Source organism: Sparus aurata, chromosome 15 (genome assembly GCF_900880675.1).
Source record: "Sparus aurata chromosome 15, fSpaAur1.1, whole genome shotgun sequence".
Taxonomy (NCBI): domain Eukaryota; kingdom Metazoa; phylum Chordata; class Actinopteri; order Spariformes; family Sparidae; genus Sparus; species Sparus aurata.
This window is the reverse complement of record NC_044201.1, coordinates 17692362-17709990: the sequence shown is the minus strand read 5'-3', so window position 1 is coordinate 17709990 and position 17629 is coordinate 17692362. Positions and strand designations below refer to the sequence as shown.

Below are 17629 nucleotides of genomic sequence, written 5' to 3'. Positions count from 1 at the left end.
TGTGTGTGTTTACTTGTATGTGTGTGTTGCTGCAGATAGCTCCTCCTCTCTGGTGTATGAATGAGTGTCCTGAGAGTGCTAGATAAAGGTGGTCTGTGCAGCAGTCCTGCTCCACTGACCCTTAAAGGAGGCATTGATGGGTGGACCGGCCGGCTGCTGCAGCTCCAGGACCTGCGTCCGCCGGCAGCACAGCGGCAAAGGATGGAGAGGGTGAGGGAGGGTGGGTGGTTGGAGGGGGAGGAAGCAGGTCTGAGATCTGTACAGTAAACCTCCTAACAGTGAGTTTGTGAACATGACCATGGTTGCCTAACAGCGGCTCCGCGAGCGTACAAACACAGCTGAGACCTCTGGTATGTGAGGCCACCGTGGGTTTGCTTGTCCTATATGGACGCCCATGCAAACAGTGGAATGGTTTTAAAGAGCCAACGTAGATGCAAGTATGTTTGTACTTATGTTCATCTACCATGGTAGGATTGAGATGCTAGGGAGCCCCAGGCAAAAAGAAGCGACCCCTCATTTCTTCCATCCCCAATGGAATGTGCTGTCGAATTCAAACACAGATACATTTGCACAAAACCTAAACAATGAAGGCTCTAAACATTAAGGTCCTACTCGTGTCAGCTGACAATCTAGATTGAGTCGCAAGTATTAGCAACATCAGGCGCAGAGACGTCCTCGGTCCAATTCAGTGGAACTAGATGGCGATCAGCTTGTGATGCTCAAAGTAGCAGAACAAAAAAAAATAGATTTGAAAAACACAACAGGATCCAGCTCCTCAAGGTAATCCACAGACCTAGAACTACACCAGAACTTCATCCCCCAAACTGATTTCTGGAAAGAGACATTTTCCACTTGGCATTTTTTTTCAAGAGAGGACAAACACCTCTACAGCTGGTAACTCACACAGAAACAATCTGGATGGATAAATGTTTGTGCAGCTAAAAGGGGAAAGTAGGTCTTTTTGATTTTGGGGTGAACTGACACTTTAATGGTCCATATTCCCATATTCGCACTCACACAGGAGTTAATCTGGCATGGGCAACTGCATCAGCCCTTGCGTCAAGAGATGCCATCATTTAATGATATATTCACACGATAACATTAGCAGCTTTGATGCACCTAGTGGATAATAGGTTGAATGACCTGAATATACTTAACCCAAATACACATAAATTCAAGGAATACATTTCGGGAGTGATTATTATTTGCTTTCTGGGACTGAAAACAGTGGGAAACAGGTTGCTTGGCTCTTTCTGACGGTAACTTTATCTGCCAACCAGCACACGCTTTACAAAGTAACACATTTTATCTTGTTTAAAAACGTGTAAAAACGGCACATTGTTCCCAGAGTTTTTCTTGACCGAGCACAGTGACCCCCTTGGAGTATCCGCTGGCTGCCTGGCAACCTCATGGGGACAACAAGTACCCGGGAATGTTATCAGTCTTCTCAGATCGCTTTCGGCAAGAAAGTGAATAAGTGTGTTTCCCAAAATGTCGAAGTATCCAACCCGATTAATTGAATTATGTTTACGTGGACCTGGTCCAACTTGGGTCCTGGACCAGCTTTCCTCAAGGTCTCTCTACTTTTTATGTAAGGAGTAATAAGCCCTCATTCAAGAATATGAATCTTTTCAACTTCTTTGAACAATCTTTTCAACTCCAGTCTCATTTTAACGTTTATCAATTTCACTGTACTCTCCTGTACAATGACAATAAAGACTATTCTATTCTATTCTATTCTATTCTATCCACTCACCTCTGTGCACTGATTTTGGAGGCAATGGCACCATTTCTAAAATGTACTTCTTGTGCAGTCTGAATGCACCATTACAGTGAATAACAGCAGCTCAGTCATATCATGGTAAATCACAAAGTCACAGGTCTGATTCCTAGTGAAGTCAGTTCCGGAAAAGGGTTTCAACAAAACAAAACAGCGCACAGTCTCACCTACAGATCATCTGTTTGCAATAACAAAGGCAGTACTCATGCTGAATCATAGGACATGAATTTACTTCACCAGGAGTGAGTCTTTCATCATCACGTGGGTATGATGAAACTCTCTACCCAGAGAAGAATAGATGTGTGGTTATATGTTGAGAAATGAAACACAGCAACTTAATGAGCTCAGTGGAAAAAACTGGATCGCATTAGAAAGAGAAATAGAAACATCATTAGTGAGCACACAAACACTCATTTCCTCTGGCTGGCCAGCAGATTGTATCAACATACGGCTTTTGTTTGAAAGCCACAGATATGAAATATGGACGTGAGTAAGAGCACTGCAACTAGACCGAGAAGTACTAACCAACACCCCTTCTCCTCTGTTAGCACCCCCCCACCAACCACACACACACACACATTCAAAGATACACACCAGCACCACATCCGGGACAAGGTGACCCTTAGCCCTCTTTAACTTTCTGCCAGATGCAGGTCAAACCTCAAAGGCACTCTGAACTTTCTGCCTCTGAGAACCAGAGACGCCTCCATACATTGTGTTTGTTATTTCAGATGCACTAATGACCGTACATAATGCATTCATTCTGCCTTATGGATATCAAGTGATGCATAACATCAGCGTGCAAAAAGATTCAAGATACAAATGATAATGATCAACGGTCAGATTTCCTTGAGTGTGTATGAACTGTAAAAAAAGGTTGTTGCAAGGGAAATAAGATGAAGAGGCTTCAGTCGTGGAAGCAGCGCGTAAGTACAGCAGTGCCTTTGACTCCAAGCTAACATCAGCATGCTAATATGCTCACGATGACAGTGCTCATTTTCATGTTATTATGTTCACCGGTTTCACAAGGAAGGTCAGGGAATCACCAAAGTTGGGATTCATCCTCTGGATACCATCAACATATATGCAAAATTCTCTGCTCTTCCTTCGATGAAATATACTCTCCAGTTCGGATATATCTGTTGCTATAGCAACTGTGTTAACCTCTCAAGGAGCCACCATTGTTGTTTTCAAACAAACAGTTGCTTCGCTTTACTGTCGTCACAGCTAAAGTAGTTCCTCATAGGATGCTGACTGTCAAACCACTGTGTTTCAGCCACAAGCGCATAGATCACAGTCACGTGATCTTGTAAATCCAGCTGCTTTACAATGTAACCAAGACAATGATACAAGTGGAAAGGTTGACCTGCTGGTGGATATAAAGTCAGGGGATCAACACAGTCATCAGGATTCATCCTCTGAGGACTGCTGATATCGGTACCAAAATTCATAGTGATTCATCCGATAGTTGGTGACATGATGTGTCCATCCATTTCGATCTATTTTCTTCCACTTATCCAGGGTCGGATCGCGGTAGCAGCAGGCTAAGCAGGGCAGTCCAGACGCTGTCATGCTTTCCAGCTCCTCCTGGGATGAGGAAACCATGCTGCTTGCGTAGATGAAAAACAATGCTCGAACAAACGTATTAGAGGTCCAAAAACCTTTCCAAGCACCATTTATTTAATCTGAGAACAACATCATTTTCTCTGATTGATTAAGAATAATACAAAACATAATGTTTCAGCGAGGAAATGACACATCGGGCACTAATCAGCGAGGAAATGCACAATGGGAGACATACAATGACACCAACATACCGTACAGTCTGGTATGCATAATAACAAATAAATGAGATTTAACATTATTATTATTTGGCAGGTGTGCATCAAAGCCCGCTTTAATAAAAAGCATGAGTTAAACAACTGAATTAGTTTGAAAAGATTTGACAGGACTGATTGGAAAAACAGTTCTGTGGTTGCAGCTTGTCAGAGCAAAGGTATTCACGTAGTATGAAACAAAGAAAGCTTCCTTCCTTCCTCTGGCCTCTGCTACAAGCCTGGCCGTAACACATGATGACTACATTATATAGTATTTCTTTATGATATGTTTAATAGCGTGGTGTGGATGCTGTGGTCGTAAAGTGTCAGCAGGCTCTCTGTCCCCGCATGACAATACGAGCCTGGCCCCGAGCCTGGCTAATCACCGAGTGGCCGGGCCCATTCACAACGCCAGCTATACCCGTCCCACACAGCCACTCAGTCAGCATAGTTATGCTATTTGTACAGTATAAACATTTTGGATGATTATATGTAATTACCCAGCCCAGCACGAGTGCGTGGACATCCACACTGACTCACAAACGTACACACACGCACTCACGGTCGGACGCGTGGACTCGCACAAACTCGCACACAACTGACCTCAGGGATTCTCTTCCACGCTGAAAAGTGTTTACCGAGTAATATGGCAAATGAAAAGAAGTCAGAGACGCGGTCACTGCCAAGATCCTCTCCAAATAAACACCCCCATTAAATATTTTCACGTCAATCTTATTGCCATACTCCATAATTTTATTCCCTTCTCCCTCCCTCCCTCCCCCTGCTCTCTCAAACCGCAGCGCTGACCGTGAAGCTTCATTCATCACGGCCCGAGATCTCATGTGTGGCTCTCTCTGTCTTCGACGCCATTGGTCAGAAAAGTGTAAGTAGGCCAAAACACACGCAATGTCAACAGCACACTCCCTGCATTCACATTCACAGAGGTCCCACCCGCTCGCCCTCATAGATTCTTCCTTATCGACCTCCGAGCTCGGCTGCCAATCACGTGTGCTGAGGCCTCGCCTGGTTCTAACTAAAGCCCCTTACTGAACTAGATAGGACATGTTAAATTTTACAGCTGCGTCTCTCAAATAAACAGGCCTGAGACTTTCGCGCCTGTGCTCTGCCTCTTCCTTTTCAGCTTGTGTGAGGTTCAGGCCGTTGTTGCGCCGGGCTGCAGAGGGCTGAGCGGGCAGAGTGAGTGACACATATAGCACAGAGATAGTGATTGTTATTTTCAGGTTCCTCTCCTACGCGGGCACTTGAGCTGTTTGCTAATCAGATCTGTTTTCAGAAGCTGCTTGCTGACAAAGCGATGTTATAGATAGACGTTTACTGTTGAAACCACTGGCCCGCATTTCACCTTTTATCTCTCCAGCTTAATGTGGGGCTCTGTACTGTACATTTATAAAAGAGGAAACAAATTATCTTTTATCTCACAAGTGAGAAGTTGAACCATTGGTAACAAAACGCAGCATTTTCTAACACAGTACACTCTGGAGTTCAACTGCAACAGCCTTAGTTGTTCTAGGCTGACCACGAGCTGCGTTACCTTGCCGTGCTTATTTTAGGATTAGGAGTAGTGATAATAAAACACTATGTGTTAGTGATTAGAGTGAGAGTTTACTTTTTTTCCTCTCACACATGAAAAGTTGATTCCACAAGTAAAATTATTAGTAAAACATGCCGCTGCAAGGTTCAGTACACTTTTACTAAAGCCTGGTATGAGCAGTAGGCTAGCTTACATGGCTTATGTTAGCTAATATTCGCAAGATCTAGTTAGATATTGCTGTTTATAATTTACATGCCTTATTTCGCTGATTTGTGCTGTAACACTGTTTTAGCGTTATTCTTATATTGTACTGTTCAAAATAATTTAGCCTCGATAAATAACCTACAATCATTTAGCCCAGCTTGGATTGCTTTACAAAATTAATGGCTGCGCAAGTACAATGACAGAGGTACAAAAGAAGTATCCTACAGAATGACAGTAAGACCAACATGTGCAATTGATACAAAGAGATACAGAGACTAAGACTAAATGTATTTTTAGATGATAATGGTGGTCCATGTATATTGTATGTTATTTCTATAACCTTGATTTGTCAAGGCATAATTAGCTTTTCCATGGATCCGGGAGTCTTTCTGCCCTGTGGGCCGGGTATAGCTGTCTTATCTTGTATTGTAGGTTTATCATGGTCTCTGTAGCAGATTAAAGGGCAGCCAAGAATATTCTGACCTCTGAAATAAAGCAGCCAGAGACAGAATTAGAGCCACACCAGGTTAGCCTGTGTGTGTGTGTGTGTGTGTGTACCTCATTAACCATACCACAGTGAAACTTCCGCCCACGTGCTCAGTCTGGGCTGCATGAATCTGGAAACATCCTTATACAGAGCCGCTTGCCTAAAAACGGCCTGGCCTCGGCCCTTAATGGTATTTACACCCTCTGTATTATTTACATTGGGAGAGGAGTAAAGAAAACATGTTTTATGAGAATGTTCCGCCCGCAAAGACGTGATGTCAGCGCCGTGGCCTCGTATACAGGGGTGGGGCGAGGTAAACAAACACTTCTCCCATCTTTCTCTCTCTCTCATTTGCAGGGGTCACAGAAGGTAGGGTGAGGTGCTACTGCCTCTCTGCTCACTGTTGATTCACAGTGGAGCTCAGAGCTGGGGCCTGAACAAGAGCCAGGGGCCAGTGTTAGTAAACTGTGGAGAAACCAAGGGAAGTACCTCATCCGACACACACACACACACACACACACACACACACACACACACACAGCTGAGGGTTTACACTGTGCGAGGACCGAGAGAAGCGTCTCATCTGCATCACTCACACACACACAAACAGGCACACGCGCACGGAAGAGCCACAGGCATTGGCGGTAAACACTTAGGACTCGATGCACTGTAAATATTTACAGCTCGGCAGGCGTTGAGGAGAGAAGAACATGGCGGACCGAGCAGCTCCGGCTGAACGTGACCAGTGTCAGCCAACTCCCCCACGAATCTCCACCCTCCCCATCCCCCAGCGCCTCTGACCATCGCCGGACTTTGAAATCCGCTGGGCAAACAACATTACCTTATTCAGCATCTGTGCGCTGTGGCTTACCTTGGCTTACCTTGCGGCTGCTGGGGAGGTCGCCTCAGCTGAGTGTGGGGCCGGAGGCTGCTTCCTGAAAATCAGAGAAGTGAAGATTGTGTTTTTAGCTCCTCACAATAAGAGAGGGCAGCGGTTATCTGACAGCAAATGTCAGGACTGTGAGCTCCTGGTGACAGATGTTCAACGGTCAGGAAACAAAAAAGAAAAATGGTTTCATATTCAGACTTCCATAAGAAAGTCATAGTTTTATATAATATGCACCTGCCAAAATGAATGATGATAAGAACTGTCTGTATGTGGAGATATAAAAGCAGCGACAGTAAAAACCAGATGCACTGAATTTTCCATTGATCCCAAAGATATCCTGGATTCCTGGAGTTCACTAAAACACGCATTAATAGATTTATTCTCCCACCAGAAGGCAGCGCAACAGGTGGTAAGCACAACATTGAAGTGTTTTCACCAAATGAATGGTGTGGTTATGGTGATCTTGTCAGCAATAATTTAACTATTTATAAAATGATCACACACAGCAACATTAGCGTCTAGCAGGAGTCATGTTTCTGGTCATCTGACAAATATAGGTCGCAAATTCATTCTAATTTTAGCTCTGGTTTCGTCTCCTCCAACGCCCGAGGCAAATCTCTTTCTCTTTCGCCTCACTCAACACACCAGCTAGCCGTTAACCTTGTCTGTCTGCCGTTTGGCGGTGGACAGGTAGCACACAGTGAGTTTGTAAGACTTGTTTTTCACTGAGAACGACTTCCTGCTGCTGCTGTAAACAATGTTAATGAGAGTGGTGAGGCCAGAACCAAAACAGTAAAGTTGATGGTCAGTATAGCAATAACAGTGGGCTGAGAAAGCTTTCACACTGGTACGTTTGTAAATGGGCTAGCGCCAACTTTATCCCAGCTTGGCGGCCCTGCTCGGGACACGGGACCAGACGAGGCTGAAGTAGACCGAGTAATCAACATTTAGCGTTAATATTGTTTGTGTGTTCCAATGGATGTTTAACCCAGGAATAGTAGACATGCAAAGTGAAATATATAGCCCTGCGCTACCCTGCTGGAAAAAACAGCAGCGACCAGCACCAAAACACAACATGCTGGTCTTGCAGCATATGTTGTGTCTTGGTGCTGGTCTTTCTTGGTTTTTCCAGCAGGGTAAGGTTAACCCTGGGTAAAAAAAAAATGTCTGGAAGTGGGATAATTTATCCAAGGGTCAAGTCAACTGTTTCAACTGAAACAGCAATGTACATAATACAATATATATATATAAAGTATGCTAACATTAGCTCCCATTAGCCACTACTTTGACCTGTTCATACTAGACCAAGTAAAACGACCAAAGAAAAAAAGGTCGGGGGTCTGTTTTATTCCTTGTGAAATAAAGTTGCGTGGGTGAGTTTAAATCTTTTTAAAAACTCACTCAATCAATCATCAATTCTATTACAAATAACCTTCTGTCTTTTCTTCTTGGAAAGCTTTACTGTTGCCTTCAGAAGGAGTCAGATAACACCTGCCTGAACAGTAATCAAATACGCAGCTTGTAAGTGAACCTTTGATTAATTTTCATTGTATGCTGCTCGACAGCCTGACAGCTCTGTTTGTTTGAAACTTGTAGCAGTGCCAGTTGGGTGTGGTTTTCAAACACACAGACAAACACACACACACACACACACACACACACACACCCACACACACATACACACACACACACACACATTGTTTCATTGTGAATCCAGAATAGTGTCACATAGTTGACAATCACAGATAAGCATACAAAGGGGACTTTTGAGGGCTCTTCAATGATTTACAGTGACTCAGGGCCCAGGAAAGCAGGGAACTTTAGGGGGTTACCCCTGCTGAGAGATGTTGTTTACTTTCACTTTGATTCTAAGTAGCAATTATACCTCATTAAAGATAGAAAGGTTTTACTTAAATCACTGTAATCTAATACATTAACACTAAATCAACAAAAACACAACCTGGGGGGAAATTGGATCAAATGGAAAGTCTGGGCCTTGTGGCACAAAAATGATTAACATCCTCTGCTCTCCACTTTCTTACTTTGGCGAACCGCCACCCATCTGGCACCCATGCAGGCTGAAGCAAAGTCTCAAAAGCATGTGCTATTACTGCTTGACCCCAGGTCTGGGCTTAGCATGCCAAAACAATACCAGGACGAGCCGAGCTTCCCAGTGCAGCGGTGGAACACAAATAGTAACTTCTAGAAGCCGCCACTACAGAGGAGAGGGGAAACTGAAGGAGGAGGAAAAACAGCAGGACGAAGAAGAGGTGGAAATGGGTGGTGGCCAGGAAGCGGGACTCTTCCTGCCCTAATCACAAGTCAGAGAGTGTTTCCTTTCATTGTAGGGGCTCCAGATCCATTAACCAGCAAGACCCCTGCGTGCACACACACCGCTATGTACACATCCTTATATAGAAGAAGTTAATCTTTTATAGACACAACATATATGAACGTTAATACACTCAATCAAACATTATATGCAGGCTTGTTGACTGACACAGTGAGCTGCACACATTCATTCCCACACACTGTGAGTCACAGGTACGTGGATCCTACTTGGCAGGGCCTGCCGCATTGTGCAGCCCTTTGGCTCTGCTCTGATAAACACTTCATTATGAAATCCTGAGGACACAGTAAATATTTGCCGGGGCGCTTATCAGCCTCCCTTATCTTGGCGTGAACTCCAGGCACCACATGACTCCTGGGCCCTTTATTTTCTTAGTGCCTTTGCTACCACTGATAACTTCGCAGAATAGCCCCGAGAAAAAAGTTCCTCTTTGAAAAGCTCCTGGAAATGGAGGCATGACAGAAACAGCGGCTTCGCCGTACTAAAATGTAGGCCAGGGCTTTTTATTTGGTCTAGACGTGACCGATTGTGACACTCCAGTCATGGCAGGGATGGGCTGTATTTTGCCCTGCTCCGGGCCGGTGAGTTGCAAAATAACTGTCCCTATTTTACCTGCTCAGGTGACTGATAGCAGACATACATTTACAGCTGCAGGGTTAATGAGTTATGGGTTAATGGCTGTGGTTCAGTTCCCAGACTGATACATCCACCTCAACCTGTCTGACCTCAGTGAACAGTCACAATAACAGCGTTCCGACTGGGTTACTTTGAAAGATGAATTAGTGAAGCAAACAAATGTGATCATTCAGATGTGATCTACGCTCATTGATTTGCCACGGCGGTGAGCGGTCAGGTCTGGCTGTGAGGCTTACAGAACACACAGCCGGGTGTTCATCATTCACTCCTCGATCTAAGTCCTGGAAATGTTTGTTGGACATTGTACTTTGTTCTCGGGCATTTCATTGCTTTATTATTTGATAGGAAGACTGCAGAGTGACTGGAAACGCGACGAGACAGAGGAGGATGATATGCCACTATGACAAGGACACAGCCTCTGTACAGTGGGACCAGCTAAGGTACCAGGTGCACCATAATATTGTTTTTACGCATATGACAGTTATTTAAAAGTGAATTCCAACCTTACAGGCTTGTTTCCCCTTACAGAAATCAGTTGAGGCCCTTTGTCAGAGGATGTTAGCAGTTCCAGGAAAGACACCTCCTCAGATCCAACATAATACACAGCGTTCTCACATCTTTTACTCTTTAATATTTGATTCTAAGAGGGAGTGGAGAAGAAGTATAAAATAGCAAAATATGTTCAGTACTTGAATAAATACTTAGTTATGTTCCACCACTGAAACTATGTGTATTTCCTACACTGTTTATTATCTCACGACCTCTCAGATTTATCTTGTGTCTCCCTGGAGGACCTCTAGATTGGGAACCATTGGTCGACATAACTTTGTATTATATTCTGTTTACATTGTTGAATTGGTACTTTTTCTGAAGTGAGGGATCTGACTACTTCTTCCACCACTGGTTAATCATCCGTACTTCATGTGGCTGCTCTCTGAAGATGGGATTAGTGTACATTACGTCAGAAAAAAGGATCATAATGCACGGCATATTAAAAGATTAAGATCGTTTCCTGACAGCCTGAGCCACCAACACATTACCTGACTGTGCTCTGCTTCTGGGCTCCTACACAGTTTCCATTTCAAAGATGCAGACCTCATCCCTCAGATGGTGCAGACGCATTGCCGGTCGCACATTGTTTCTAGCAGAACATTACACATTATGTAATGCTACGCAGTTTATTCAGGACTATACATTTCTGTGGTGTTGTTGATTTTTCATGTTCATACCGAGCTCTCGACCACAGCCCACCTACAGCTCTTTGTTCTTTTGTCAAGACAAGGAGACGGGAGTTCAGGGTCATGGTTTTTTCTGGAAACTAACCGGTCAGTGCTTTTTACTGTATACTGATGACCAGAGGCCAACCCGTGCAGCACCAGGCCCCAGGCCAAGTAGTGTCACAAGGCAGCTGGAGCTCTGCAGCGCCCAGGACACACTTCATCCCTCCTGCCTCCAGACTTTTTCCACTGGAGGAGGAAGACAGTAGTTGTGCTGTAACATCTGTGTTTGCAGCATAGGAATCACAAGTGTCACACTCTCTGCAGCAGCTGGCGTTTATAAGAAATCACATCCCCGACACGCTGAAGCTTTTTCAAAATGATTTTTATTGGGAGAACTACAAAAAATGTACAGTACAAAGTTAACAGTCTCACACTCAATTTGTAGTGAACTGACTCCCCCCCAAAAATATTACAACTCTCGTTGTCTTTTTGTCCGTTTATTGTTACATTCAAAAAGCTTTACTTCTGATAAAGTAGTCAAAAGTACATAGTGCGCATCCCCCTGTACCTACTATGTACAAACCAAACGTGTTCATCCACTTCCCTCCAGCAAACTCAAGACTCAGACTAGATTTCAATATATAAAAAAAAAGAAAAACTTAACAGGAAATCAAAATAAAAAAGTAGAGGAATGGGGATTTAGAAAGGTTACGGTTGTTGTTTTTTTGTCAGAGTGTCTGAGTGGTAACAACCTTATTTTTCCTCAATAAAAATAGTTTCAGAATCCAACACTACATTCAGTTCGACCTGTGTATAAAAGATGCCATGTAGGAAAAATACTTTATTTGGTTAATTTTAAGGCATGTCAAGATGGTGAACCCCATAGGCACTACACAATAATACTGGGGCACAAGGGATTGCTACATTCTTTAGCACGTGGCTGGAATCACAGTGTGACCTCGTGCAAACAGAGAAAAACAAAAATACTTTTTGGTTAATTTATTGACTTGGGTTCTTTGTCACTGAAGTCTGATCTAGATCAACAAAAAAGAAGTAAGGTTTGGACGGTCTGTACAACCACATCGTTTATACATTCTACAGAAACATCTAAATAGGGATCCTCGAGAGAGAGAAAGAGAGAGAGAGAGAGAGAGAAAAAAAAAGCCTTCTACAGCACTGACACGCAACCTCAGGAGCAAACAGCAATCACGCAACTTTTTTTTAATAAACGTAAACAAGGAAACAAAATTAATGAAATAAATATCACATACGTTCTCTTAAATTAAGATTTTTTTTACTCATTTACAATAAAAATAACCAAGTGAAGTTACAAAAAAAAGGAGAAAAAAAACAAAATATATATATTACTGTGAAAAGAACATACACTCCACTTTATGCAGATTAATAATGGCGATCATAATTTAAACATAAAAGAATATAGATCTATTGCTTCATCATACTTGATAAATACAGTATGGACACAAAATTACCAATGTAGCCTATACTTTTTTCACAAGATAATAAATAAGTTAAATAGTCCATAGCCAGTTATGCACAGCTATGTAAATCACTCAAAAACAGCTAAAAAAATATATATTCAACCATCAGCAGTGATTTCCCCGAACAAACCCAACTCAAGAGTGCTTTTAAACCAAGCAACAAACTAGACTAACCAAACGAACCACTGGGTGGCGCTGGGAGGAGACAGGTTTGGAATGGAAGTTGAAGCTTTCAGAGAGGAAAAGGGGAAAAAAGAAATAACACACTTTGATAAAGAGAAAAAAAAAAATGTTACTTTGAGTCAAGGCATATTCTTGGCAGGATGGGAGGAAATCTGAAAACCGCTTACAGTCTCTTCTTCTTGTCAAGTCATGTTACCCACACATCTAATCCCAGGAAAAAGTGTGGCTTGCCTGATAAAGCAAAAAGGGAGGAGGGGGCTGCCGTGAGCCCTTGGGCAAGGCACTGATGGAATGCCTTCTGTTTGCTATCTAAAGTTTTTAATACAGCTATATTACATACAAAAAGGAAAAAAAAAGTTACTAAACTAATGCCAGGTCAAGGACACTTTTAAACTGTTCGAAGCTTTATTGATCCCTGTGGGTGAAGTCATCTCCTCTTGCCCCCCTCCAGGGAGGTCAGAGCAGGGTCAGCACCCGTGGAGCTGCTAGGGATTCACTGTCTTGCTCAAAGGCACTTCAGCAGGGTGGTTGCTGATGAAGTTGGGGGTAGAGGGCACCGGGGGGAGTGGGTGAGAGGGCTTAACTGGGATCCTCTGCTTGAAGGACAGTCTACCTCAGGTCTCTTGACACCCCCCTGGGCTCCTCCAACCACCCTGCCCGGACCGTCCATAAATCCACATGAAAACACAACATGACTAATCATCTGAAATCGACAGCCTGCTGAAGATTGGCAAACGTCTTCCAGCGTCCAGACTCGGGGACTCGGAGCCGCTGAGGCTCCCGGAAGAGCTGAGGGACCCGCTCGCATAGCTCTCCCGGTCAGAGAGCGAGTCTGGCGGGCTGGGAGGAGGCTCGAACACCGGCGACTCGCTGAGGCGGCGCAGCGCCTGCAAGTGGCTCATGTTGTAGGTCGGAGGGGAGGGCGGGCACACGCTGCTCTGCATGTTCCCGTAGTAGGCACCGGTGGAGTGGTTGTTGGCGTAGCCGCTGGGGGTGTGCACAGCCAGGGGGGCCAGTAAGGCTTTTAAGTCCTGCCCGGGGAAAGAGAAGGCACTGTTGATGCAGGACACGGAGTTGGGGGAGAGCACCTCCTCGTAGAAGCTGGAGACGGAGGTGCAGGAGGAGGCGGTGGTGGGCGGCGGAGGGGTCCGGGACGTGGGGTTGTCGAGCAGGGGGGACTCGAGTCCGTGGTGGGTGGAGAAGCCAGAGAAGCTCAGGCTGTGGTGAAGCTTTGGTCTGTCCCTCTGGGTGTAGCCGAGCTGCTGCGGCGGCAGGACGTCCCTGTGGCCGTAGCCGCACAGCTCGCGAGCCGACCTGGCCTCCCCCGCCTGCACGTTGGCGTTGGCGGCCGGAGCGGGCCGGCGCTCGTCGGCGTTGTGGATAAAGTGACACCGGGGGCCGTAGGGGCAAAAACCGATGGTGTGGAAGGTGCGGCACGGCTCTGTTTTGTACTTAGGGTGGCGGGACAAGCTCCTCAACTCGTGGTAGCCGTGAGCGAACTGACATTTCTCCCCGTACTTGCACGACCCGTTCTCCTCGAAGGGCCGGCACAGCTCGGTCTTGTAGCGGGTGGAGTTGATCTGCGAGCCGGGTTTCTGCTGCAGTACGGCTCGGTCTCCGTTCTCGCTGTAAGCGCGGTCGCGGAACTTGTTCTCCTTGTTCATGAGGGCCGTGGCGCTGCTGCTGCTGCTGTTGCTGCTCGGTGTGTTCTCCTTCAGGCTGCCGTAGGAGCCCATGGAGTATTTGTTGCCGTTGTTCATCGCCTCCAAGTTGCTGGTTGAGTTTCTGCGGAAAAATCCCGGCGCGAAGGAGCCGCCGGAGCCCGGAGACGTGACCGGGGCGCCCACCGCCTTCTTGTCCAGCATGCTGTTGATGTGGAGGGCGTTCATGTTCATGCTTTTATCTTGCTGCGTGGAGGAAGGGAGAGAAGAAGAAAAAAAGACGCAGAGTTAGCGATGCACCACTCGGGTCCACATGACATGTTTAAAAAACACTTTGCTGCAGGGTTCACAACTTGTTGCAGCTCCACACATGTGTGCTAACTTGGAGCACGCCGAGCCAGAACAGCCAAGCGTTCAGCAAAAAAGAAAAAAGAAAGAAAAACAGCGAACATCCTAACTTCTCGTCACAGTCTTACCTTGTAAAGCATGTCCATGTCGTAGAAAGCAGACAAGACCGTCGCAGACATCTCGTTTCCCCAAGTTGGCTGCCGCACTTCTTCTTTCATGGAGGACCGACCAGGATCCTTGAATGCGACGAGCGGTAGTTTGTGCCACGACTGGTGTTGGGTGTGGAAAAGAGTTGCTTTAAAAAAAGTTTAACGCGCAAGCTTAAAGTCCGTAGAGGGGGAAAAAAAGGAGGAGAGAGGAAAAAAGAGAGAGAGAGGGGGATAGCTTTCTGTATTGTTGAGTTGTAGGTGGCTTTTATAATGTTTTTTTTCCTCCCCTCGAGAAGCGCTGAGCCAGAGTGCTTCACTGTGCGCTGCAGCCTTTTTGCATGGCTATAAATGCGTGGCGGTGGCCAGGGAGGGGCGAAGAAAACTTCCATTCACCGGTTGGCCGCCTATTCTTCAACACCACGCCTTGAAATCCAACCCCAGCACTCCCCCACTCCCCACTCCCCCCTCCACCACCACCACCACCTCCTCACACCCCTCTAACTTCTTTCTTTTTTTCTTCTCTCTCTCTCTCTCTCTTTTAATCACACAACCAATTTTGTGGAAGTTGGTTTTGCTTTTTGGGGTTGACTCTCGCTGAGAAAGAATGCAAGAGCCATCAAGGGGACGTCTGCTATGCACTGCAAAGCTGTCACCCAGCAAATCAAACCCCCCCCCCCCCCCCCCCCACACACACACATACACACCTGAAGCTGCATGTATGTATGTATGTGGGGGGGCTGGGTGCCTTGCTCAAAAGCTCCACAGCCGCATTTAAATCAATTGTTCCTCATGCAACCCCAAGCAAAAGTGACCCCAAGGTGGGGAGTGAGTGTGTGTGTGTGTGTGTTGGGGGGGGGGGGGTTTGAGCAAGCGACCCACCGGTGACAAGGGCCACCCCTCCAGCCCTCTGGACCACTGCACTTGGAAGCTGACACATGTATTTGTAATGGAAGGAAACTCTCCCTCTCCCTCTCTTCTCTCTCCCTGTGGACGGGGTGAGACCACAAGTATGAGCGGAGAGGAGTCCAGGCAGAGTGCAGCACAATTTTTAGAATCCGCCGGTTGCATAATATACTTCCACAGTGCAGCAGCAGAGGCCTATTCCAGCCTGCTACACATGGAGAAATAAGACAAGTTAATGCCCCACATGACCTACTTTTGTATTGTCTCAAAGCTCAACTTCAAAAATGTGGATCTCAACCCTTCAGATTACAGAAATCTGTCCAATCCTCTAAAAGCACGGCACGTCAAGTCCTTACAGACGAGAAATGGATCAACCTTGGTTAAATCTTTTGCAGCCTCTCTTCTAAAGTTCCTAACTTGTTTTTCTCAAAATCTCAGAGCCCAGACTGCAGGAATGTGGTTTCCATGTGGTACAGCAGAGCAACACTGCCCCCATGAGAGCAAAATGGGAACTGCCCGGGAGGGAACTGTGGCGCCACCTGCTGAGCGGAGCTGGAGCAAGAACTTCAAACTTAGATTTAGGCTCATTTAGCAGCAAAAATATCACTTTTTACTGCAGAGAAATTGTCTTTAAATGTCCTTTTTCTTTTCAATAAGAGGGTAAAGTAGAGTTCCAGGCACGGAGAAAACCTCCATGTTTTAGGATGTTTTGGTCATTTGACCAAAAGCCACCCAGTCACCACAGTCCCTCCTTTGTAGTCAAAAAAGTCAAAAGAGCGCAGTGCGGTCGCAATAAGCTGCCCCTGTCTCAGCATGATGTAACCCTCCCAGGACGGCAGAATGTTCACATGAAAATGTCAAACTACTCCACTCCACTCTTGGAGTCATGTCAAGTTTGAAAAAACCACAGTGGAAAGATTGCAGAGTTGGCAGCAGAGGACGGGGCACTATATCAGGTCTCGGCGAGGCAGATATTTTGGTCGGGGAGGGTGTAAAAAGTTTGTGCGACGCAGATCACCAGAAATTGCCGGTTTGCGAGACACTTGTAACCATTAAGGCTTTTTTTCCATATAGGATCATAATTGGAAGAGTGGTTCTAAAAAAAAAAAAAAAATAAGATTATTCTCTCTGTGACATGATTAAATATTCTATCATGTGCTGAATGGTTTTGGTTTGAGAGGCAGGGAGGGAGGTTTAAAAGAAAAAAAAGAAAAAGGGGGGAAAATAGCAACAGACGAAAAACAAGTGACATAAGAGCTTGGAATCTACTACTACCAACCCTAAAATTAGGCTGAGGGCTGCCCCAGGACTATGTGCGCTTTGCAAGTTGTGATAAATAGTTTAATGTGAAGGACAGACATGCCGAGGCTCCTGAGAAATCCCTTGAACATGTCCTCGTCCGCAGAAACCGCTCTCCCATCACACGGCTCTGTTTTTATAGGGGGATGTTGAGCTGTTCCAAAACATTACGTCAGATTTACTGTAACAGGGAACATGGCTACCAGGGAGGGAGAAGGGTCCAGCTGTACGAGAGGGCAGCATGAATCCACACACATATTCCTACGCATGCACACACACACACACACACACACACACACACACACAGAGGACAGTAGTCCATTGTGCCGTCCTAATTACATAACCAGGAAAAGTAGAGGGAAGCATAAAAACACAGTCCAATGGGAAGAATCCTGCAGTAAATAAAATATCACAGGAAAATAACACCTCGTATAAACATACAGTAGAAGTCAGAGCGTGTACCTAAATACAACTTTGGTGACGTGTCAGAGAAAACACTTGCTTTCACAATCCCATGCCTCGGTCATAAAGCTCGCCCGTCGCACAATCGCACCATTGAAGTTGGTTCTTGAAGCTTTAGGCGCTGAGTTGTTTTGTTCCAACCCTTAAATCCCTGCTGGACGTGCAGAGAGCAGAACGGCCTGTGTGCTCA

The 17629-nt window shown here is 45.5% G+C and overlaps 1 protein-coding gene and 1 long non-coding RNA gene across 3 annotated transcripts in view; one reads left to right on the top strand and one right to left on the bottom strand.

The window, feature by feature from the left end:
- The window catches only part of LOC115596296 (uncharacterized), a 74638-nt gene extending 64143 nt beyond the window's left edge, over window positions 1–10495 (top strand). For both annotated transcript variants that reach the window (XR_003986875.1, XR_003986876.1), the window contains 2 exons: window positions 10061–10155; window positions 10244–10495. This is a non-coding gene — a long non-coding RNA (uncharacterized LOC115596296). The remainder of the gene's footprint in view (window positions 1–10060; window positions 10156–10243) is intronic.
- Window positions 10496–11300: 805 nt separating this feature from the next.
- Window positions 11301–15110, bottom strand: zfp36l2 (zinc finger protein 36, C3H type-like 2). The gene is made up of 2 exons (XM_030442167.1): window positions 14755–15110; window positions 11301–14524 (listed from the first exon to the last, which is right to left on the bottom strand). Exons 1-2 carry the CDS (start codon window positions 14842–14844, stop codon window positions 13313–13315), a joined length of 1302 nt encoding a protein of 433 aa, XP_030298027.1. The 5' UTR covers window positions 14845–15110; the 3' UTR covers window positions 11301–13312.
- Window positions 15111–17629: the final 2519 nt, after the last annotated feature.

Coding starts and splice junctions, on each gene's coding strand:
- zfp36l2 (XM_030442167.1), bottom strand. CDS start 14,844: ATGAAAGAAGAAGTGCGGCAGCCAACTTGGGGAAACGAGATGTCTGCG. Junction 14,525..14,754: donor ACATGGACATGCTTTACAAG/GTAAGACTGTGA, acceptor TCCTCCACGCAG/CAAGATAAAAGCATGAACAT.